The sequence below is a fragment of the Scyliorhinus torazame genome, chromosome 1 (genome assembly GCF_047496885.1).
Source record: "Scyliorhinus torazame isolate Kashiwa2021f chromosome 1, sScyTor2.1, whole genome shotgun sequence".
NCBI lineage: Eukaryota > Metazoa > Chordata > Chondrichthyes > Carcharhiniformes > Scyliorhinidae > Scyliorhinus > Scyliorhinus torazame.
Window position 1 is genome coordinate 57,036,569 of NC_092707.1, and position 24,283 is coordinate 57,060,851.

Consider the following 24,283-nt stretch of genomic DNA (forward strand, 5'->3'; position numbering starts at 1 on the left):
CCATTCTCCCCAGCCAGACTCTCGACCAGTCCAGTAGTGGCATCTTTAAGAATTTGGAACCAATTGAGACAACATTTTGGGCTGGGGGACATATCTTTACTGTGCCAATTTGTGATAATCTCAGGTTTGCACCGTCAGGGCTGGATGCAATGTCCAGAATATGGAGGAGAAAAAGGGTTGCGAGGTTCAGGGATTTATTTGTGGAAAGTAGGTTTGCGGGTCCAGAGGAAATGGAGGAGAAATTTCAACTCCCTAGGACAAGTGCTTTTAGGTATTTGCAGCCGAGGAACTTTATTGGTAAAGAGATGTCTTCATTCCCACAGTTGCCAAGACCCACACTGATAAATAGGACGCTATAACGGGATATGATGGGGCACGAGAAGATCTCCAACATATGTGAGTGTATGCTGGAGACGGGAAACCATCACTAGAAGAGGTGAAGAGTGACGGGGAAGTGGGAATTAGAGCTGGGGCGAGGGCTGGAAGGAGGGGTGTGCAGTTAGATCCTGCATAGGGTGAACTTTACCTCCTCCTGTGCTCGGTTGAGCCTGATACAGTTTAAAGTAACTAACTCTGCAATATGCTGCTTGAGAGCGTGGTGGAGGCTACAATCAAGGCTTTCAAGCATCTGCCACATGTGCATCACACGTCCAAAATGGAAAAAAGGAAGCAAACAGCAGAATTGCTCAAGTGCACTGCTGCAGAAATTTGTAGCGAAGGCATTAATTTGAAGAGAAAAAGAGAAAGGAACTAGCGAGAACACAAGAAAGATTTTTTAAAACCAACTGCACCCTGCTCAGCCACACAATTATAGACACATAATTGCAAATAAATTTCAAAAACATAATTTTCCGAAGACAATGAAGGAGCTTTCATCAGCCTATCCCCTTGTGTCCCATGGCATCCAGGCAAAAAGGTCAATGGCAATGTCTGAGAACAAGGTCACTGCAGCACGCTAGCACAAGTGGATAGCACTGTGGCTTCACAGCGCCATGGTCCCAGGTACGATTCCCCGCTGGGTCACTGTCTGTGCGGAGTTTTCTGCACTTTCCCCCCTTGTGTGCGTGGGTTTCCTCCGGGTGCTCCGGTTTCCTCCCACAGTCCAAAGACGTGCATGTTAGATGGATTGGCCATGATAAATTGCCCTTCGTGACCAAAAAGGTTAGGAGGGGTTATTGGGTTACAGGGATAGTGTGGAAGTGAGAGCTTGAGGTTGGTCGGCGCAGACCCGATGGGCCGAATGGCCTCCTTCTGCACTGTATGTTCTATGCCCATTCAACCTAAACACTGGGTCTTTCAAAAAGGGAAGGGAGCAGAATTGAGAAGAAGACTATGTTGTCCTCAGGGGAGAAAAACCCATCACTAAATGTCAATTGGCCTAATTAGTAATTGTATTATTATTGTCCAAGTTCTGGTCAGGCGATAAAGAATTATTTTCTGCTCATTAATTTAGTTCTAGGTTCTATCTTTCTCCCTTTTCTCAAGCGGACTCCTTGCTGAAGTGTCAATCCATGGTGCTAGCCATGCTGGGGTTACTGACTATCAAACATAAGCCTCAACACTGGCTTAGTTTCTTACTCGTTGTTTCTAGGTCCTTATTGCTACCCCAGTTGCTAGTACCTGACTTAATGCATACCAGAGACCTTGTTAAAATGATCCAACCACCACGTGATAAACTAGCCATGAGGGGAGCAACTTAATTACTTCCCTCCAAACAAGCTAGTCTACTGAAAGACAATGCCTATTTTATGGAATTTGCTAACAATCTCTTATCTGTAAATACCCAAAAATAATAGCCTGAAATACTTCATGTGAACACATGTACTACTGCTGGTCACTTACCAATTAACATTGATTCCCTCTGGTATTGTTTGGTGAGATGAGACCGTTTTGTCAAACAGAACACATATCGTTCCAGGACATACCAGCACATTTCATAATAGAAAGGATAGCGGAACTTGGCATTAACCTGAAAAACAAGGAACATTTATACACCTGAACGCAGCTTATGGCAAAGGAGGATTGTCAAAATAAACCTAAAAATACAGGCACAGCAGAGAGCTATAACAATGGCCATTGTATAGGGTGGAGATGACGAAGGATAACACATTCAAGTCGTTTTTTAAGTGCACATTTATTTTAGAAAATATTTAATGGAGATTGCGCATATTTGTTTTTAAAAATCATGTTCATGTAACATCATAGGCATTTCATAGCCATGATCTTTTTCTTGGGTTGTGGGAATCAATTCTGTGAAATAAACTGATTTACATCATTCTACGCTTCATTATGAGGCAGTGCACATGAGCTTTTATTGTTGTTCCACTGTTTGCTTGAATTGTATTAACACAATTCAATTTCTAAAGATTGTAATAATTACATTTTTAGTAAGTTTGCTGTGTGGATTAAACAGAAGAACACAATGAATATTCTGAGTTACTAAAATTCAAGTGGTCTCCAAGTCACATTGGGTTACTAGTTAGCAGGGATATCCAGAAGGACCGTAAATAGTCACATTTCACATTTTAGAAGCAATTTCTTACAACACTCAAAATGATGTTGCTGCTTGCCAGGCAATATTAAGGACATAAGTACCCAGCAATACCTGTGCGAGTTTGCACCAGTTTAAGTTCATGTAATGCAAAACCAATACAGTACCTTAATTTTACAAATAAAAAAAAAGTGCTGAGATTTGCATATTTACTCAATATTCCTGAACAAATTGGAAAGCTTTTCAAACTGCTGAATATAGGTCAGTGCGCACCTTGGAACCAAATGCCAGGTGGCACCTTCTTTAGCAGGGTTGGTGAAAGGAGAGATTTGGAGAAGGTTTGGAAGGAAAAACAACAGTCCAAGATTTAGGAATGAATAATGATCTTTTGCTGCTGGATTCACCTGGATTGCAAGTGGCTGAAAAGGATAATTTACTCCGTTTTTCTGTGGGGCCCATCGCCAAAATTATGTAGACTGGGAGAACCCAATGTGGACTCTCCCCAATGTGTTTTAAGAAAATTTTGTTCAGTAAGTACCGAATGTATAAAATTGTGCACATATTTGTCACAGTACCTGGTGTACAAGGCTGGGCAATTTTCAATAATCTGAACTACTGCTACAATTTGGAACAAAATTAACTCAATTCCATTCATGGCGGTTTCCATTGATAGTGTCTTCAATGACTAATTCAAGCATGTTTTGAAGTCTAAACAAAGTCTTTCATTATTAACACCTCATTAATTGTCTGCGGCAGCCAGAACAAATCTTTCATTATGCCAAGCAACCAAGAAACCACACTTTACTATGAATAACTCACACCCTGGCAAAACATCCAAATTAAAAGGCCCATTGATAGTATCCCGGTGAGCAGAATTTTCAAAGCAATTCAACATAATAGTAGTTTAGTTCATTTGAGGACTTTCCTTAAGGCTGATGGGGGGTATCTGATCGAGGTGTACAAAATTATGAGGGACATAGGTAGAGGGGAAATCTTCCATTAATAGATGGGTCAATAACATGGGGGCATAGCTTTAAGATAAGGGGCAGGAGATTTAGAGGGGACTTGAGGGAAAACTTTTTCACCAAGAGGGTGGTGGGAATCTGGAACTCATTGCCTGAAAGGGTGGTAAAGACGGGAAACCCACAACATTTCGGAAGCATTTAGATGAGCACTTGAAATGTCACAGCATAGATGTCTACGGACCAAGCGCTGGAAATTTAAAATAGATGGCTGGCGCAGAGACAATGGGCCGAAGGGCCTCTTTTGTGTTGTAAAACTTATGACTATGGTTTAATCTTCTCAACAATGTTCTCTATTCCCATCTCCTTTGGGTGGTGTTAACTTCTTAACGAGGTATGGTTCCTCAAGCCAGCCTGACTGAAATCAGCAACTTGCCTTTTAGGGAACAGTGAGCCCAATCTTGCCAGCACCTTAGCAATTGCTGCACCAACTCATCAAACCATTACTAAATCACACAACTGGACTTGATCATGTTCTGCAGTCTCATGAGCCAAAAGACTCTTTGCAATTACTTTAAAGCAAGGCTTTGTCCAATGGCTAAGAAAGTTAGGATAATATTCATGATGAAATCAAGTTTAAGATTTCCTTTTCATCAATTCACTCTCGAGTAAGACACACAATATTACCACATCATCTATTAAACAGATGATTGCTCACACCCCTGCTTTTGACTTTATTGCTGAACAATAATTCAGGATCAGTAAGCCATAGACTGTAACTAAACAATTGGTCAAGTTCCGAATTCAGAGTTGCAAAATTTGAGATTATTGACAGGAACCTGATGGGCACACATATTATAACCTTTTATGGTACTTCCAGCAATCTTTCAGACATTGCTGTTTTGTTACAGTAATGACCAACATTTCTAGAACCATTACTCAGACTTCTGAACAGCTGCAAAACACATTTCCGTACAGCAGTACTCTACACACCAATTTTAGTAAACCGGTTTCTATAAATCAAGATGACTGTGGTCTGCTTCCATCCCGAACAGGCCAATTAAGAGGTCAGCTATCACATACAAAACAACAAAACTTGTGACAAAATACCTTCCTGCTTAAAATCATGCGTGTGTTTCTTGATGTACAGTGAGAGAATTCGCAAGAATGGGGAGTTTTTCAAAAATTGCACTCTCCAAGTGCAAGATCATCTACACGTATTTTTTTTAAAATGAACTGGAATTTTAAAAATGCAACGTATATGTAAATTTGAAGTTTACAAAGAAATATTTACCCAATTTCTTGTTGATATATTAATATTGCAACAAGTATTTAATGAGTTGATGGCAGGAATGAGAATATATGTAGATTCAAGCTTCAGGTTTGACATTAGAATGTCTGAATGAGTCATCCGTTGAAACTTTGAATGGTAAAATTGTGAATAAACCAAAATGCCAACATAGCTGAACATGAACAGCCTTAATTTTGACTTTTACATAATGATATATCACTATCTTCAGAGTGTTTACCCCACAGGAGGAATAGAATCAAACAGATGCAGCAGACCACCTATCTCACAAGCATGTAGAAAAAAAACTGAAAGTTGCTAATAATCTTTCTCGCAAAGATACATATAGCGAGAGATACAGACAGATAATGCACACAATGGTGCATCTCCCATGGTGTTGCATGTCTCCCTCTTACCTGTCATTTTGGCATTGTGTTTTCAGTCCACCTCGCTCCTCTTCTATCTCTCTCTTTCTAGTCTCTCTCTCTATTGTCTTTCTGTTTTACTTTGCTTGTGAGTGGCAGTCGACAAGGACTGGAGGCTAAGAATCAAACCTTTTTTTGAAATGCACTTAGGAATCCACCTTTAAAACCTGAGGAGGCAGGTGCATGTGTGTGTGCAAATCCTGTAGAGGCAAGTGTGCAAACCCTGTGGAGGCAGGTGTGAGTGTGTGGCGTGTGTGTGTTGTGTGTATGAGAGTGTGTGAGAGTTTGTCAGTGTGTGTGCGTGAGAGAGGGTGTGAGTGTTTGTCTGTGTGTGTGAGAGAGAGAGAGAGAGAGAGAGAGAGAGAGAGAGAGAGATTGTCTGTGTGTGTGTGTGTGTGTGTGTGTGTGTGTGTGTGTGTGTGGGCACACGTGGTGCGAGAGAGGCAAGGAGTTAACACCGCTAGGAGAGGAGGGAAGAAAATTGCTGGGGGGAAAAAAGATGAGAATTTCCTTCTATTTAATTTCTTACACCAATGAGTCAAACTCTAATCACAATAGGAGGAAATTTTGCAAAATGGAACGGCACAAGGCCTTAAAAGCAAAAGGCCTAAGTATAGAATGGTCGCTTCAGGTTTAGAATTCAGTTTAACGGATATGACTAGATAGTAGCTTTTTAACAATGCATGTATGAAAATAGTAACTTTGCACACAGTTTGAAATATCCATTACTCCTTTGTTTGACTGTCCGCTGTTCCCTTATACAACTGAAGGGACGCCACTAACTTGTCACGAGGCAGCTGGCTCCCAACTAACTACAGGGAAAGTATTATTTATCCGAAACCGCTAGAGCCGACTGTGTTTCGGTACTCGGACATGTACGGTTTTCGGAATGATATGCTTTACCTTACTGACTTCTGGAAACCTAGCTAGTAATGAAGAGTTGGAGAAAAGGTTGTGTTGCTCAGGGTACATTCAACAGTTTGTGAAGGGAAAGCATTTGTATGGGGGGTGGGGGGAGAAGAATGCTAGGATCCCAAAGAAAGTCCTACAGAAAACAAAGTCCATGGGGGGGCTAGCCCTCCCAAACATACAGTACTACCACTGGGCAGCGACAGCAGAAAGAGAAATGGAATGTATTGAGGAGCCAGAAGCTGAGTGGATACACGCGGAGGAGACCTCCTGCAGGGGGACCCTCGCCATGGCGGCACGCCCATCCCCATCCAAAACACACTCCAGCAGCCGTGGTGGTAGCCACCCTTCAGACCTGGAACCAGTTACGGCAACAATTTGGCCTGACCGAAATGTCCGACAAAGCCCCCATCTTCAATAACCAGCACTCACGGGCGCCACCTTTAAAAAGTGGAGACAGGACGGGGGGACAGTGAGTCAGGGTCACAACACTGGACAAACTGAGAGAGAAATTCCAGCGAGCTAAGGGCAATGAACTCAGATAGCTGCAGCTTAAAAACTTCCTGCGGAAGGAGACAAGGACGTACCCGCGACCACCGCAACGGATGCGACTAGAAGAACTACTGGGCGCAGACATTCTAGGTAGAGGAAACTGTAGCGACATGTACGAATGACTGCTAGAGAGGGCTGGCACTGTACTGGACGTGATGAGGAGGAAATGGGAGGAAGACTTGGGGCTCAAAATAGGGTGGGGACTCTGGAGCGAAGCACTACATAGGGTCAACTCCACCTCCACGTGCGGAAGACTCAACCTAACACAACTAAAAGTGGTACATAGAGCCCACTTAACAAGAACCCGAATGAGTAGGTTCTTGCCCCAGACTTGCTGGGTACAGGACACCCTTCCTCAAGGCAACGTCCAAAGTGGTGGGGATGAGGGTGGAGCCATGCCTGAAAGTGGCGGTCTTTGGGGTATCAGACCAGCAAGATCTCTTCATGGGGAGGAAGGCAGATGCCCTTGCCTTTGCTCCCTGATTGCCCGCCGCAGAATCCTGCTCGGTTGGCGGTCAGCAGCACCACCTAAAGCTGTGGACTGGCTGTCTTGACGAATGTGATATAAAATAGTTACTTTAGAGATATTAGTTAATGTAATGTAGAAATAAGCCACTTTGATTCTGGCAAGTAGAGACAAAGGATTTTAGACCGCATGGAAAAAGCAGGAAGAGGTGTGTCTATGAGAGTGATGCTGCATTGATAGGGGCCGGAGAAAGGAATTGGAAGTGAGCCAATCAGAATAGATCAAACAAGTCAGGAGGGACATAGGATGACCTATGGATGTCGAGTATGTGAAACTTGATGCCATTTGAATGTATGAGTACTGATCTCTTTGTCTGGGACCTTCACTTAGTTCCCGGGGCTGCAGAAAGCAACATGTTATCTGTATCACTGTGGACTAGGTAGCTTGCAAGCTGAATAAAATAACTTATTTTTACTTGCAAATCCATCTCGACTTTTATTGAGGCCAGACTGACGGAGAAAGAAATTTGGGATTCAACAGTCTGACCTATCGGAATTTCTCCAAATGGAGAAAATCTAATTCGGCATCCGAGGGTCGGAAGATGGCTTCCTCAAAACATGGGAGCCATTCACCCAACTGTTCCGGGAGGGAGGAAAGAGGACGGAACTCAAACTGGGGGAGAGCGCAGGAAATGACAACGACCACAACAAGCACAGCAAGGCGAAAGTAAGAAAGAAAGAACAGGGAGAAGGAACGTCAGACGGCCGAAGCTGAGGCAAATTGACAAAAACAACAAAGAAAACCAACCAAGAGAAACAAGCGACATCAAGAGATACAAGCGACATCAAGGGCACCGTGCCCCTTCCACCCGGTTTTGTTTTGCTTGTTTTATATATAAATATATATATATAAAAAAGAGAAGGGGGGAGAAAGTTCTCCCGTGCCCTTACTGGCATGTGTAATGACTAGCAGACCGACCTTGACAATCATACTTCCAAATACTTGCTGATACCATTCGGATCAAATATTGTTATTTGCCCAAGGGGAGCACTTTCTTTGTTGAACTTAGTTGGTTTCCATTTTGGGATATGATGCAGACAAGTTGGCTACTTAAGACGTAGAGTAATAGCTGCCCTATGACTAAGATTCACAAATGGCAGGGGTTGGGTGGGGAAGAGGAGGCGTTAACCAGTTCAGGGATCATTTTCACAATGTTCTGGAACTTCTGGAGGGACATACTTACCATTCTTTTCGATGAGTTTCCACGTAACGTTTACTCCGATATAAAGCAAGATTTTTTTTTTTAAGCATTCTCTCCTGGAAAGTGTCATCTCCAGTTATGGATAAATGGGTACCACCAGGCTTCCAGTACTTCATCAAACTGGTTATTTTCCAAGTCTGAATCAAGACATTGAATGACCACCAAGGGGAGTACAAATACGCCTGATTCGATTCTCACCAAATATCCATTGATGTATATTTCTCAGCCAGTCACTGAATCACGGATCAGAAGTGAGACCGAAGGCACTGCTATATGCCACTGCTGATATTAGCTAACACAGCACAGATCAGGGATCGACAACACTGCTAAGTAGAACTAGAAAAGTGCACTTATCCAGGGGGTCTATGGAAGTTCACTTAGTTTGATTAGAGCTAATTATTACATATTAATATTAGAACATTTTCTGAAGTTTTACATCGCCTGTTGCAGATCATTGTTGCGACTTCTGCCTTTGCTTTAAAATTGGAGGGAAAATATTTTTAAAAAGGCAAAGCTTTTCTGTGCAGTAGATAAATCTGTAGAGGGGGCAATAATAATTTTCAACCCTTTACATTAATCAAAAGTTACAATGTAATTTCCTAAAAGGGCAGTTCTCAGAAATACTCTGGGTTTAAGGGGCAGCACAGTGGCACAATGGTTAGCGCTGCTGCCTCACACGCCAAGGTTCCAAGTTCGACCCTGGCTTTGGGTCACTGTCCGTGTGGAGTTTGCACATTCTCTCCGTGTTTGTGTGGGTTTCGCCCGCCCGCACAACCCAAAGATGTGCAGGGTAGGTGGATTGGTCATGCTAACATTGTCCCTTAACTGAAAAAAATGAATTGTGTATTTTAAATTTTTTAAAAAAGAGAAATACTCTGGGTTCAGAAACCTGGTGAGTTTTTTTTAATAAACTTAAGAGTACCCAATTCACTTTTTTCCAATTAAGGGGCAATTTAGCATGGCCAATCCAACTAGCTTTTACATCTTTGGGTTGTGGGGACGAAACCCACGCAAACACGGGGAGAATGCGCAAACTCCACACGGACAGTGACCCAGAGCCGGGATCGGATCTGGGACCTCAGCGCCGTGAGGCAACAGGGCTGACCACTGAGCCACCGTGCTGTCTAGCCTGGTGAGTTTTTAAGAAATACTCTTTACATAAATAAACTAAAATCACAGGACTCTTGCAATTACCTTGACGAAAAGTATCTGGATCTTTGAAAGAGAAAGATCATTTTGTATATCAACCACAAATATATTCTAACACTACATAGGTTAGCTCGTACAAAATTTAGCCTGCTAACCAAACTTTCATTATTGAAGGGAATGGAGAGGGAAGAGAAGAGCCAACTTTAACACAGGTTGCTTGAAGCTCCTACTATCATTTTGCAGATTTATGCACCACCCAGTCTTGTACATGGCACACACAGCAGGAAGATCACAGGTTGAATTATCTAGCAGATGCTGTCATGTGACTAGCTCAGTTCAGCTCCCAGTGGGGTATCACAATTATCCCATTATTGAATGAAGAAAAAGTCAGTTAAAGTTCCCATCCCGGACTGATACCCTGCGATCCATGCTGGAAAATGCACATGGGTGGACCTCTGGTCAGAACAGGATCAGGAGGGACTTCCGGGTGCGGCGATGACCAGCTAAGTCGCACGTTTCGGCAGCTCCCGGTGGAAAGGACTTTTGGGCTCTGAAGAGGAGCCCCAACGGCAATTGTAACGGCTAAAAACACTGTGCGGCAAACCAGAAGGGAATCCCCCCTGGACACGGATGGAAAAAGGAGAGGAAAGTGGTCGGATTGCGGTGGATCCTCTAGAGCAGTGGCAAGGAAGGCAAGCACAAAGCAAGATGGCGTCGGAAGGAGGCAGTTTAATATGGGGCCCTGACCAACAAAAGTTCCTGCGGCGTTGCGTGGAAGAACTTAAAAAGGAGATGAAGAAGGAGCTGTTGGCCCCGATATTACAGGCGATTGAAGGGTTAAAGGAGGAGCAAAAGACCCAGGAGCAGGAGCTTTGGGTCGTGAAGGCAAAGGCTGCTGAGAATGAGGACGACATACAGGGCCTGGTGGTGAAGACAGAGATGCACGAGGCACAACACAAAAGGTGTGCGGAAAGGCTAGAGGTGCTGGAAAATAATGCGAGGAGGAAGAATTTAAGGATACTTGGTCTTCCCGAAGGTGCAGAAGGGGCGGACGCGGGGCATATGTGAGCACGATGCTGCACTCGTTAATGGGATCGGAGGCCCCGTTGGAGGTGGAGGGAACCTATCGAGTTATGGCGCGAAGACCGAGAGCTGGAGAAATTCCTCGAGCCATAGTGGTGAGATTTCTCCGATATAAGGACAGAGAGATGGTCCTCAGATGGGCAAAGAAAACCCGGAGCAGTAGGTGGGAGAACGCGGTGATCCGCGTATATCAAGATTGGAGTGCGGAGGTGGCGAGAAGGAGGGCAAGCTTTAATCGGGCCAAGGCGGTGCTGCACAAAAGGAAGGTTAAATATGGAATGCTGCAGCCGGCAAGACTGTGGGTCACACATCAAGGGAAACACCACTACTTTGAAACGGCAGAAGAGGCGTGGACATTTATTGTCGAAGAGAAACTGGAATAAGCGGGCTAGAAAAAGAACGTTTGGGACAAGGTGGTGGGGTGAATATGTGGGGTGAAGAGGGGGGGGAAAAAGGGGGAAGAGATGATTTCCCAAGTTGTTAATCCTGCGACCCTGTATCTTTTCTCTCTTCCCCATGTCGTGGGGGAGGGGGGGAGGGAGGATGAGGGGCTGGGGGTGCCGGCCATTGGGGGCGGGGCCAAATGGGAAGCGCGGGCTTTTTTCCCGCGCTATGGTAATCATGGCGGGAACAGGGAAGCAGGAAGGAGGGGGCCTCGCACAGTGGGAGCCGAGGTCGGCCAGAGTTTGCTGACTTCTGGGAGCAACATGGGGGGTGCAATTACGCTAGTGAGGGATCTAGCGGGGGGGGGGGTGGGTTAACTGGGTTGCTGCTGCTGGGGAGAAGGGGGAGCTGGTATGGGGTGGGGTGGTCGGGGCGGGAGGGCGCCGTTGGGGGGAGATACGGCTACGTGGGAACCGGGTGAGGAGCTGGATTGAAAAAGGAGACGGCTAGTTGACAAGGGGGGGGGGGCCAACCCGGCTGATCACGTGGAATGTGAGAGGGCTGAACGGGCCGATAAAGAGGGCACGGGTACTCGCACACCTAAAGAAACTGAAGGCAGATGTGGTTATGCTGCAGGAGACGCATCTGAAACTGATAGACCAGGTCAGACTACGCAAAGGATGGGTGGGGCAGGTGTTTCATTCGGGGCTAGACGCAAAAAACAGGGGGGTGGCTATACTAGTGGGGAAGAGGGTAATGTTTGAGGCAAAGACCATAGTGGCGGATAGTGGGGGCAGATACGTGATGGTGAGTGGCAAATTGCAAGGGTGGTCTTAGTGAACGTATATGCCCCGAACTGGGATGATGCCAACTTTATGAGGCGTATGTTAGGACGTATCCCGGACCTAGAGGTGGGGAAGTTGGTAATGGGTGGAGATTTTAATACGGTGCTGGACCCAGGGCTGGACAGATCGAGGTCCAGGACCGGAAGGAGGCCGGCTGCAGCTAGGGTGCTTAAGGACTTTATGGAGCAGATGGGAGGAGTAGACCCCTGGAGATTTAGTAGACCTAGGAGTAAGGAGTTTTCGTTTTTCTCCTATGTCCACAAAGTTTATTCACGGATAGACTTTTTTGTCTTGGGAAGGGCACTGATCCCGAAGGTGACGGGGACGGAGTACACGGCTGTAGCTATTTCGGATCACGCTCCACATTGGGTGGACCTGGAGATAGGGGAGGAAAAACAACAGCGTCCACCCTGGAGAATGGACATGGGATTATTGGCAGATGAGGGGGGGTGTTTAAGGGTGAGGGGGTGTATTGAAAGGTACTTGGAACTCAATGATAATGGGGAGGTTCAGGTGGGAGTGGTCTGGGAGGCGTTGAAGGCAGTGGTTAGAGGGGAGCTGATATCTATTAGGGCACATAAAGGAAAGCGGGAGGGTAGGGAAAGGGAGCGGTTATTGAAAGAACTTCTGAGATTCCTCTTTGTGTTTCAGTGCCTCCCGGTGGTGATCACGAAGGCTTTTTTTAAAAGGATTGAAAAGAGCATCATGGGTTTTGTGTGGGCCGGGAAGACCCCGAGAGTGAGGAAGGGATTCTTACAGCATAGCAGGGATAGGGGGGGGCTGGCACTACCGAGCCTAAGTGAGTATTATTGGGCCGCTAATATTTCAATGGTGAGTAAGTCGATGGGAGAGGAGGAGGGAGCGGCGTGGAAGAGATTAGAGAGGGCGTCCTGTAGGGGGACTAGCCTACAGGCTATGGTGACAGCCCCATTGCCGTTCTCACCGAGGAACTACACCACAAGCCCGGTGGTGGTGGCTACACTGAAGATTTGGGGACAGTGGAGACGGCATAGGGGAAAGACTGGAGCCTTGGGGGGGTCCCCGATAAGAAACAACCATAGGTTTGCCCCAGGGGAATGGATGGGGGATATGGAATGTGGCAAAGAGCAGGAATAACGCAACTGAAAGATCTGTTTGTGGATGGGAAGTTCGCGAGTCTGGGAGCGCTGACCGAGAAATATGGGTTGCCCCAAGGGAATGCATTCAGGTATATGCAACTGAGGGCTTTTGCGAGGCAACAGGTGAGGGAATTCCCGCAGCTCCCGACACAAGAGGTGCAGGACAGAGTGATCTCAAAGACATGGGTGGGGGATGGTAAGGTGTCAGATATATATAGGGAAATGAGGGACGAAGGGGAGACTATGGTAGATGAACTAAATGGGAAATGGGAAGAAGAGCTGGGGGAGGAGATTGAGGAGGGGCTGTGGACAGATGCCCTAAGCAGGGTAAACTCGTCGTCCTCGTGTGCCAGGCTAAGCCTGATTCAGTTTAAGGTATTACACAGGGCGCATATGACTGGAGCACGGCTCAGTAAATTTTCTGGGGTGGAGGATAGGTGTGCGAGGTGCTCGAGAAGCCCAGCAAATCATACCCATATGTTTTGGTCATGCCCGGCACTACAGGGGTTTTGGATGGGGGTGACAAAGGTGCTTTCAAAAGTAGTGGGGGTCCGGGTCGAACCAAGCTGGGGGTTGGCTATATTTGGGGTTGCACAAGAGCCGGGAGTGCAGGAGGCGAGAGAGGCCGATGTTTTGGCCTTTGGGTCCCTAGTAGCCCGGCGCAGGATATTGTTAATGTGGAAAGAAGCCAAGCCCCCGGGGGTGGAGACCTGGATAAATGACATGGCGGGGTTTATAAAGCTAGAGCGGATTAAGTTCGTTCTAAGGGGGTCGGCTCAAGGGTTCACCAGGCGGTGGCAACCGTTCGTCGACTACCTCGCAGAAAGATAGATGGAATGGGAAAAAGAAGGCAGCAGCAGCAGCCCAGGATCGGGGGTGGGGTGGGGGGGGGGGGGGGGGAGGAACCAGAAGGACTCTCAGGGTTGTTAACATATACTGTATAATATGTATAGGTCGTTGCGACAGATAATTATATATTGGACTGTTAAATTATATTTTTGGAGAGCGTTACTTGTGATAAGGCAGTTGCCAATTAGGGTTAGTTTTCATTTTTGTTATTTATTATTTATTCATTTTTTGTTTATAAAATAGGTCATTGTTATTTGTGTTGTTATAATATTGTGTGAAAGATGCACAATGTACTGTGTTGGTTGACCAAAAATTTTCAATAAAATATTTATTAAAAAAAAGAAAGAACTTCTGAGGGTGGACAGACAATATGCGGAGGCACCGGAGGAGGGACTGTACAGGGAAAGGCAAAGGCTACATGTAGAATTTGACTTGTTGACTACGGGTAATGCAGAGGCACAATGGAGGAAGGCACAGGGTGTACAGTACGAATATGGGGAGAAGGCGAGCAGGTTGCTGGCCCACCAACTGAGGAAAAGGGGAGCAGCGAGGGAGATGGGGGGGGGGGGTGAGAGATGAGGAGGGAGAGATGGAGCGGGGAGCGGAGAGAGTGAATGGAGTGTTCAAGGCATTTTATGAAAGATTATATGAAGCTCAGCCCCCGGATGGGAAGGAGAGAATGATGTGCTTTCTGGATCAGCTGGAATTTCCTAAGGTGGAGGAGCAGGAGAGGGTAGGACTGGGAGCACAGATTGAGACGGAGGAAGTAGTGAAAGGGATTGGGAGTATGCAGGCGGGGAAGGCCCCGGGAGCAGACGGATTCCCAGTTGAATTCTATAGGAAATATATGGACTTGCTGGCCCCGCTACTGATGAGAACCTTTAATGAGGCGAGGGAAAGGGGGCAGCTGCCCCCGACTATGTCAGAGGCAACGATATCGCTCCTCCTAAAGAAGGAAAAAGACCCGCTGCAATGCGGGTCCTATAGGCCTATTTCCCTCCTGAATATGGATGCTAAGATTCTGGCCAAGGTAATGGCAACGAGGATAGAGGATTGTGTCCCGGGGGTGGTTCATGAGGACCAAACTGGGTTTGTGAAGGGGAGACAGCTGAATACAAATATATGGAGGCTGCTAGGGGTAATGATGATGCCCCCACCAGAGGGGGAAGCGGAGATAGTGGTGGCGATGGATGCCGAGAAAGCATTTGATAGAGTGGAGTGGGATTATTTGTGGGAGGTGCTGAGGAGATTTGGCTTTGGAGATGGGTATATCAGATGGGTACAGTTGCTGTATAGGGCCCCGATGGCGAGCGTGGTCACGAATGGACAGGGGTCTGATTATTTTCGGCTCCATAGAGGGACGAGGCAGGTATGTCCTCTGTCCCCATTATTGTTTGCACTGGCGATTGAGCCCCTGGCCATAGCATTGAGGGGTTCCAGGAAGTGGAGGGGAGTAATCAGGGGACGAGAATATCTCTGTATGCGGATGATTTGTTGCTATCTGTGGCGGACCCGGCGGAGGGGATGCCAGAGATAATGCGGATACTTGGGGAGTTTGGGGATTTTTCAGGGTATAAATTGAACATGGGGAAAAGTGAGTTGGTTGTGGTGCATCCAGGGGAGCAGAGCAGAGAAATAGAGGATTTACCGTTGAGGAAGGTAACAAGTGACTTTCGGTACTTGGGGATCCAGATAGCCAAGAATTGGGGTACATTACATAGGCTTAATTTAACGCAGTTGGTGGAACAGATGGAGGAGGACTTTAAGAGATGGGACATGGTGTCCCTGTCACTGGCAGGTAGGGTGCAGGCGGTTAAAATGGTGGTCCTCCCGAGATTCCTTTTTGTGTTTCAGTGCCTCCCGGTGGTGGTCACGAAGGCTTTTTTCAAAAGAATCGAGAAGAGTATTATCAGTTGTGTGTGGGCCGGGAAGACCCTGAGAGTGAGGAGGGGATTTTTGCAGCGCAGTAGGGACAGGGGGGGCTGGCACTACCGAGCCTAAGTGAGTACTACTGGGCCGCCAATATTTCAATGGTGTGTAAGTGGATGGGAGAAGAGGAGGGAGCGGCGTGGAAGAGATTGGAGAGGGCGTCCTGCAGGGGGACTAGCCTACAAGCTATGGTGACGGCACCGTTGCCGTTCTCACCAAAGAAATACACCACAAGCCCGGTGGTGGTGGCTACATTGAAAATTTGGGGGCAGTGGAGACGGCATAGGGGAAAGACGGGAGCCTCGGTGCGGTCCCCGATAAGAAATAACCATAGGTTTGTTCCGGGGAGAATGGATGGGGGATTTGGAGCATGGCAAAGAGCAGGGGTAGCACAATTGAGAGATCTGTTCGTAGATGGGACGTTTGCGAGTCTGGGAGCGCTGACGGAAAAATATGGGTTGCCCCAAGGGAATGCATTTCGGTATATGCAACTGAGGGCTTTTGCGAGGCAACAGGTGAGGGAATTCCCGCAGCTCCCGACACAGGAGGTGCAGGATAGAGTAATCTCAGAGACATGGGTGGGGGATGGTAAGGTGTCGGACATATATAGGGAAATGAGGGACGAGGGGGAAATTATGGTAGATGAGCTGAAAGGGAAATGGGAAGAGCTGGGGGAGGAGATTGAGGAGGGGCTGTGGGCTGATGCCCTACGTAGAGTAAACTCATTGTCCTCGTGTGCCAGGCTAAGCCTGATACAATTTAAGGTGTTACACAGGGCGCATATGACTGGAGCACGGCTCAGTAAATTTTTTGGGATAGAGAATAGGTGTGCGAGATGCTCGAGAAGCCCAGCGAATCACACCCACATGTTCTGGTCATGCCCGGCACTACAGGGGTTTTGGGTGGGGGTGGCAAAGGTGCTTTCGAAGGTGGTGGGGGTCCGGGTCGAACCAAGCTGGGGGTTGGCTATATTTGGGGTTGCAGAAGAGCCGGGAGTGCAGGAGGCGAGAGAGGCCGATGTTTTGGCCTTTGCATCCCTAGTAGCCCGGCGCAGGATATTGTTAATGTGGAAGGAGGCCAAACCCCCGGGTGTGGAGACCTGGATAAACGACATGGCAGGGTTTATAAAGTTAGAACGGATTAAGTTCGTACTAAGAGGTTCGGCTCAAGGGTTCACCAGGCGGTGGCAACCGTTCGTCGACTACCTCATAGAAAGATAGAGGGAATGGAAAAGAAGAAGACAACTGCAGCAACCCGGAGGGGGGGGGGGGGGGGGGGGGGGGGGGGGGGGGGGGGGGGGGGGGGGGGGGGGGAGGAGGAGGAAACGGACGGACTCTCAGGGATGTTACTGTATATGTATAGGCACTTGTTTTAGGTAATGTATATTGGACTGTTGGATTGTATCTTTGGAGAGTATTTATTTTTGATAAGGCAGTTGCCATTTAGTTTGTTTTTTGTTTCTGTTCATATATTATTTATTTATTTGTTTAAAACTGGCCGCTGTTATTTATATTGCTTTATTGTTGTTTAAAAGAAACACTACGTACTGTAATGTTTGGCCAAAAAATCTTGAATAAAATATATATTTTTTAAAAAAGAACAGGATCAGGATTATCTGAAAAAAACCCAGTCTTTCCCTCCCTACCTCACCACCAGTTGAATTGTAATGTGCCAGAATGCTGCAAGGATGGTGGAACTGTATTCCAAGAGAAATAGCATCATCAGATAAGCAGAGGAAATAAGCAGAGGTCTGCATTTATGAAAGTTGATGTATTTACAGAGGTGACTTACCCGAGTTCGATCCTCAATGCCATAGATATGAAGCTGCATAGGAATGTTAAAGCTGTGCAGGAAATTTCCACCAAAAACCAATGTGTCTACTGGTGTGTATACAGCATGGATCCATCCTAAAATGAGATTGATAGAACTTGTGAGCATTGCTGCAGTTTGAAGATTGCAAAGTTTTTAAGTTTTATTAAAACTCTTAAACAAACACCCTAACACTCACCATTTAGGGTATCAGGTGAAGAATGAATACTTGGAAAAGTACCGACGGGCCACTAGCCCACTGTGGAACTGTATCCAAGAGGAGAGGGGCTAGGGTACACTGGGGAAAAGTCATGGAAATGCTATTTGTAACTCGATAACTGTAGAGTTTGTTAGATGTAAATAAATGAGTGAAAAGATTCCATCACGTATAGAGTACACAGCCCTCATGCCAAGTCACCTGGCCATCTCCTCTGATTTGGTGCGTGCAGCTCTGATGGTTCCTTGTGCAAAACTAACTTCAACAGCTTCATTTGGACAGAACTTTAAAGAGCTGTCAATCAGAATGCAGCATTTAGCACAACAGGTCCAGGAATTTTCAAAAAGTTCCAGGCTTTGGGGAGAGAGCAATAAAAGGAAAGGGAAGCAGAGGATGATGTGGGGCTCGGGTATGGCGAGGTTTCACTTTTTTGGGTGGATGATAGGTGTGTTTAGTTTTTGTGCACCAAATCTTGCTTTTGTTTGTGTAGAATTTCCATTGTTTCTGTCGCGGGGGGAATTCCGCTTTGTGTCTTTTTGAGGATCTCGCATTTGGAGGTCATGCTTCAATTTTTGGAAATCTTGCAATTTTGTACAATGGGCCTCATGGAAATGTATACGGCTCCCTGATTGTTTCCAATATCTGTATCTGCGTTAATGGCTGGTATCCCTATTCTAATTCACTGTGCAACCAAGGGAACACAGCATGCGAGCAGCAAGGATTATCTACATCAATTACAGCCAAATTCTGCAGTGTATCTGCTGATATATTTTAACATAAAAACAATCTGCATTACTGGCTAAAGAGATGAAGGATGTTTATTTTATTACCTTATATCATCGCTGACTGAAGTCAGTGTCTGATAAATAGGAGGCAGGCAATGAGAAAAATACACAGCCATGGGTGGCCAACACTTCCCTTCAGCATTTCACACCAGGGGTTCAATGGCAGTGAATTATCCAGAACCTTAATTTGCGAGTAACAAAAAAGGCTCGAGAAGACTTTGACTACGTAGAAGATTAGTTTAATCTGAATCAGAGCGTTAGATATTTGTAAGGAAAAAACAATGATATATTTAAAAATCTAACCCTTTCCTCTGTTCTTATAGCAGTGTTTCAAAAAGATAAGGAACAAAAAAACAAGTAAAAAGCAAATACACTCAGTAAAATGCATTCTGAAATCACGCATCAGCTGTTAATATTTCCTCTCAATGACGTACCAATGTTTTTAGAATCTGTCATCTCTCATTAATCAACAAGGTACATCAGTAACAATGGCAGCATCCAAATAATGCAGGACATTTACAGGTTATTACTGTATAATAATCTTTAATATTGTACCATGCGCACTAACACAAGATAAGTGGTCAGGGGAGTTATATTTTCTACAGGAGACTCAACCACTTTACTGACTGTAACAGAAGTGCCATAAAGCAATGCAGCAGGAACAATTTTGAAGATACACTGCTATAAAATTATTTTTGTGTGGAGCGGAGGGGGGGTGAGGAGCGAATATCTTGCAGTCATGTCACATGAAGTGCATACAATAGTGCGTGATCTTTTAAAATCATTCATTTCAAGTCATTTGACAATAGATCAGACTGTTATCCCGCAGATGATAAAGGAAATGGATTTCTCGAGATTCACAAATGGAATTGGACAGATGAAATTTCATTTTAAAACACAATTTCCAGACACACGACTGGAAAATAAGAGGTTGATCCTCTTACTAAAACAATCCAAGTCAAACTGAACAAAAAATGCACTTATCTTCTGTTGCAGGTAATATGTAATCTGCCTCAGTGAGATGTTAATAAGCACATCAAATATATACTAATACAGCAGAGATAATGCTGAGTAACATTACGGCCTGTAACAATGTTAGATGATGCAATCAGCCACTCAGGTATATATGGCTGACAGCTTAGAATGATTCAGTGAAAATGATTTATTTACAGCACTATACCCACCACATATTTGAAGCAATAGCTAAAAGGGCAGGACCCCACAAAGGAATGTCTCCTTTTTCTTCCCCAGATTCACTAATGTTGTATCCACCTACAAACCCCACCCTCCTCCAATATGCTGATGTAGATAATGTAAAATGACAAATAAGAATAGCTGTCCTCAGTTACCTGAAGGGATCAGAAACGTATATCCTTGTTTTAGCTCAATGCGTTGGCATCCGTCCACTCTGTCCCCAAGGAAAATATCACCTTGCTTTCCTGACAGAACCCACTCTTCATAAATCTCCAGATTGTGCGACGTAGGGGGAACTAACCAGAATACCTAAATGAGACAGACTGCTTATAAAACCGGGACTCTTTAGAATGGTCACATTTTCCACTGTTACAAATATTAAAAACACCACTGTAATTTTCAGCTAAATACCCCAATATCTGTTAAGCCGCTGAAGATCACAGCTAAAATAAGATTTCATCTTAAATTGTAAGTTTTTAAAAATGCTGTGACATGCAATAATGATTTTTCAATGGTGTGTCATTTTATACTTCAAAAATAATGCAAATCCTCACATTCAGAAATAAATTAGTAAATACTCAAGAAGGTTTGAAAATACTACATGCTAATTTTGATCTGTTTTCCTGTCATTCAAAACTCTGCACGAGCAGAACTGAAAATATGTATGCACCTCATAATAGAGCTATATTCAATTCATGCATAAATAGATATGGACAGATATAGCGATATTAATATATATATGTGTCATAATACCCATTTACACATGTCCCAAAATGCAATTCCTTAAGCAATTCAGATGGTGATTCCCTCCCCCACCCCCAACCCAAGAACAAACAGGCAGCACCATGAGGTGGTACTGGGTCCTGTGTGCCATTTTTTCAGGTTGTGGTTTAACTGAGCACTCAACTAATAACAAGTAATTCTTCAATATAAAGGAATAGAGAGATCGGGCAGATCACTGCACAGCTCACCACTAATTTTTCCTGTTCCACTGCCATAAGTACCACAGCATGATATCTTAACATTTTCAGAACAACAAAGTGTGTGAAGGCTCAATTGTACTGTGCCATCAGGAAATAGGATGCAGATTTCCACTTGCTATTATCCAGTGAGGGCCAATCACTGTTGCATTATCAAGGTAGGGACAAAGCTACGCTTTTAAGTGGGAGGGAGTGTAAGTGGGAGAGGGCAGAAGGGGAGGGGGAGGAACAAAAAAATAATGATTCAGCAGCTGTCACGGATTTACTTTTATTAGATCAGTAATGGGTGTTCGTGCTTGGAGCAGAGTGTGGTACAAGTGATCCCAAAAAGGAAGAGTGAGAAAACAGATTAAAAATAATGCTTCGGAAAAATTGCTTTGCTACATTTCAAGGAATCTTTAAATAAGAACAACGCACCCCAAAATCGCTGCTCTGAGACACATTAGGTATAAAGGAGAGAATGTGGCAGGCATCATAATGTAGTTTCAAATAATTTTGCACGTGACATGACATTAATTTGCCTGTGTTACAGTACTAAACACCTGAATTTATACAGTGCCTTTCATGTAGAAAAACACATTTGAAAGCATGGGGGTAGGATTTTCGTTAATTATAATCAATTCAAAAGTTTTAATTAGAATATGTATTTTATTTCACTATAAATAGCAACAATGAAACCTTCCCCTAGAGTATTTTAACTAAGTTGCCATGTTTCTAGGAGCTTTTCACAGTAACTTCATTGCAGTGTTAATGTAAGCCTACCTGTGACAATAAAGATTTTTTTTTTGTATAGATAGGCCATCTTAGGGCATCCTGACTACAGAACTCTCACCATCGGAAATCAGTTTCTGGGTCTTTGTTGGCTTGTAATTTACACCCCACCCCACTCAGAAATGGCATCTTGTTTCAACTCCACCAGAAATATGACATGTGGACAGTTCATAGAATCATAGAATTTACAGTGCAGAAGGAGGCCATTCGGCCCATCGAGTCTGCACCGGCCCTTGGAAAGAGCCTAAGCCCACACCTCCACCCTATCCCGGTAGCCCAGTAACCTCACCTAACCTTTTTGGACACCAAGGCCAATTTAGCATAGTCAATCCACCTAACCAGCACATCTTTGGACTGTGGGAGAAAACAGGAGCACCCGGAGGAAACCCACGCAGACAAGGGGAGAAAGTGCAAACTCCACAAAGACAGTGACCCAGCCGGGAAGCGAACCTGCGACCTGGAGCTGTGAAGCAAATGTGCTAACCGCTCTGCTACTGTGCTATCCTGTGATGCAAAGTGCATAACTTTCCATTCGATGTGCGCGAATTTACTCACACATTGAGGCACTGAAGCAGCCAACTCTCCAGGACCACAATGAAAACCCAGCTCCTGCAGCTAAACGGCGAAAGCTTTGCAGTTCAGCTTCCATTATCTCCATGGGGGCAAAAATGGCACTCTCAATTAGCTCAAATTGCTGAACAAATTAATACACTATTATTTTGGAAAATCATATTCTAAAGCAGATGCAAGTTTTGGCTGGTTGGCATATTTTCTAGAGGGGGAGGTTACTACATTTCTCCACTCCTGTTCTGGGGCCAGTAACTTTTGCTGGGACATGTTTTCACAAGGGCCTCCAATATCTTATCTAACCAACTTCGTCTGAGAACTCAGGAAGTTGGCATAAAACTACTCGTCACTCTGAACCACTGAGGATGTCACAGCCAAGCATATCCTATCCATACCTGATATCGGTGGTTAGCACTGCTGCCTCACAACGCCAGGGACCCGGGTTCAATTCTGACCGTCGGTGACTGACATTCTCCCCGTGTCTACGTGGGTTTCCACCAGGTGTTCTGGTTTCCTCCCACAGTCCAAAGGCGTGCAGGTTAGGTGGATTGGCCATTCTAAATTACCCCTCAAGTGTCCAAAGGTAAGGCGGCACAGTGGCACAATGATTCGCACTGCTGCCTCACAGCGCCAAGGACCGGGTCCAATCCCGGACCCGGGTCACTGTTCGTGTAGGGTTTGCACATTCTCCTCGTGTCTGTGTGGGTCTCACCAGCACAACCCAAAGATGTGCAGGGTAGGTGGATTGGCCATATCTTTTCATTAAAACAGTAAAAAATATATACAAGGCCAAAGGTTACAAACGCAAATTTTGTGTTGGAGAAACAGGGTCCCCTCCCTCAGGCTAAATTGGCCCTTAATTGTAAAAGAAAAATAATTGGATACTTACAATTTATTTTTTTAAAGTGTCTAAAGGTTAAATGGGGTTACGGGTATAGGGTGTAGGAGTGGGCCTCTTTTGGAGGGTCGGTGCAGGCTCGATGGGCCGAATAGCCTCGTTCTGCACTGTAAGTATTCTATCCAAACATCTCACTCGAGTCTCTGGAGAGTGTCCCAATTTATGTTCCAGATCAACTAATTCAACACAAGCAGTGTATCAAACCTGGGATCTTCTGGACAATATGGCTCACATTAAATAAGCAGTGGAGTCTTTATCCAGAAAGAGAAGCCCACATTGTTGACTTTGGTTTGTTAAACATAAAATAAACCTTTTGGCTTTTATTGTCCCTAAAATTGTTCTTCTCATTTGTTAAACTATGTTTTCAATAATCTTTGCTTCTAAAATTTCCTCCTGATAAGCACAGTTGTGTACATAAGCCATACAATCTTCAAGTTTCTCAAATTGAAATAAACACCTCAAATGCCGCAGATAAACAAGTACTTCACTGCTTACCTTTCCTCCTCGAAGTATGTGATACCAGACAGAAGTGCCACCAAAATCAATGTGAAAATCTGTGTAGCACCCTTTGACGCTCATTAAGCAGTACCTGCAGAGAAAGCATTTAACAATTAATCACTTCATGCTTTAGCAATCAGCAAGTTGTTGACCTACATGAGGATTCAATCATGACCAAGAACAGCAGCAAGTGATGTCCTCTAATGACATGATGGAGGTCAACAAGGACAGAACATTTGATGCAAGGTGTCTGCTTTGAACACAACTCTATTGCTTATTAAACCTAACAAATTTGGGATCAGTAGTTTTTATTTGCGGGTTTCAATATAATTTTTTTTGTCCTCCAAGGAAATCAGCAAACAATGTACGATCCTCACTGCATCATTGAGAACCATACTGCAACTGTGTTTCAAGACTGAAGTGAAATTGATATGCTCGAAATTGTATAAAAGATGGAGCAACTTCCAAATGGGAATTAGTTATTAATTACAAGTTCAAAGTACACCGAATTAAAAGGGAAAATGAAAATAGCTCTAATGTTTCAGAAACATTGGCCGATCCTTCATTTTCCATAAAGGGAAAGAAAATCTCAATTTTTTCTGTAATCTCAGAAATGCAGCATTCAAATTGAAAAACAAATTCTCAGATTCAAGATGCCTGCATGGCAATGGAAAATTACTAAGTGCTCGCCGAATGCCTTCTAAATTGGGAGGAGCAGATTTATTCTAAAATTATTTCCATCTGTTAATGTAGAGTTTCAACTTGTACACACCTAAACTAGTTGGCGAATCCTGCCAGCAGATTTATGGCCCACAAACATGTGAACTTTGTTACACATTTTTCTGTGGGGAAA

At 44.8% G+C, this 24,283-nt stretch overlaps 1 protein-coding gene across 11 annotated transcripts in view; it reads right to left on the minus strand.

Annotated features, from left to right (window-relative positions):
* LOC140408146 (lysine-specific demethylase 2B-like) overlaps positions 1 to 24,283 on the minus strand; it is a 402,335-nt gene that overhangs the window by 196,367 nt on the left and 181,685 nt on the right. For all 11 annotated transcript variants that reach the window (XM_072495150.1, XM_072495146.1, XM_072495145.1 and 8 more), the window contains 4 exons: positions 23,428 to 23,521; positions 19,872 to 20,025; positions 17,503 to 17,618; positions 1,843 to 1,969 (listed from right to left, as the gene is read on the minus strand). In XM_072495150.1, coding sequence (XP_072351251.1) covers positions 1,843 to 1,969; positions 17,503 to 17,618; positions 19,872 to 20,025; positions 23,428 to 23,521 — 491 coding nt within the window. The remainder of the gene's footprint in view (positions 1 to 1,842; positions 1,970 to 17,502; positions 17,619 to 19,871; positions 20,026 to 23,427; positions 23,522 to 24,283) is intronic.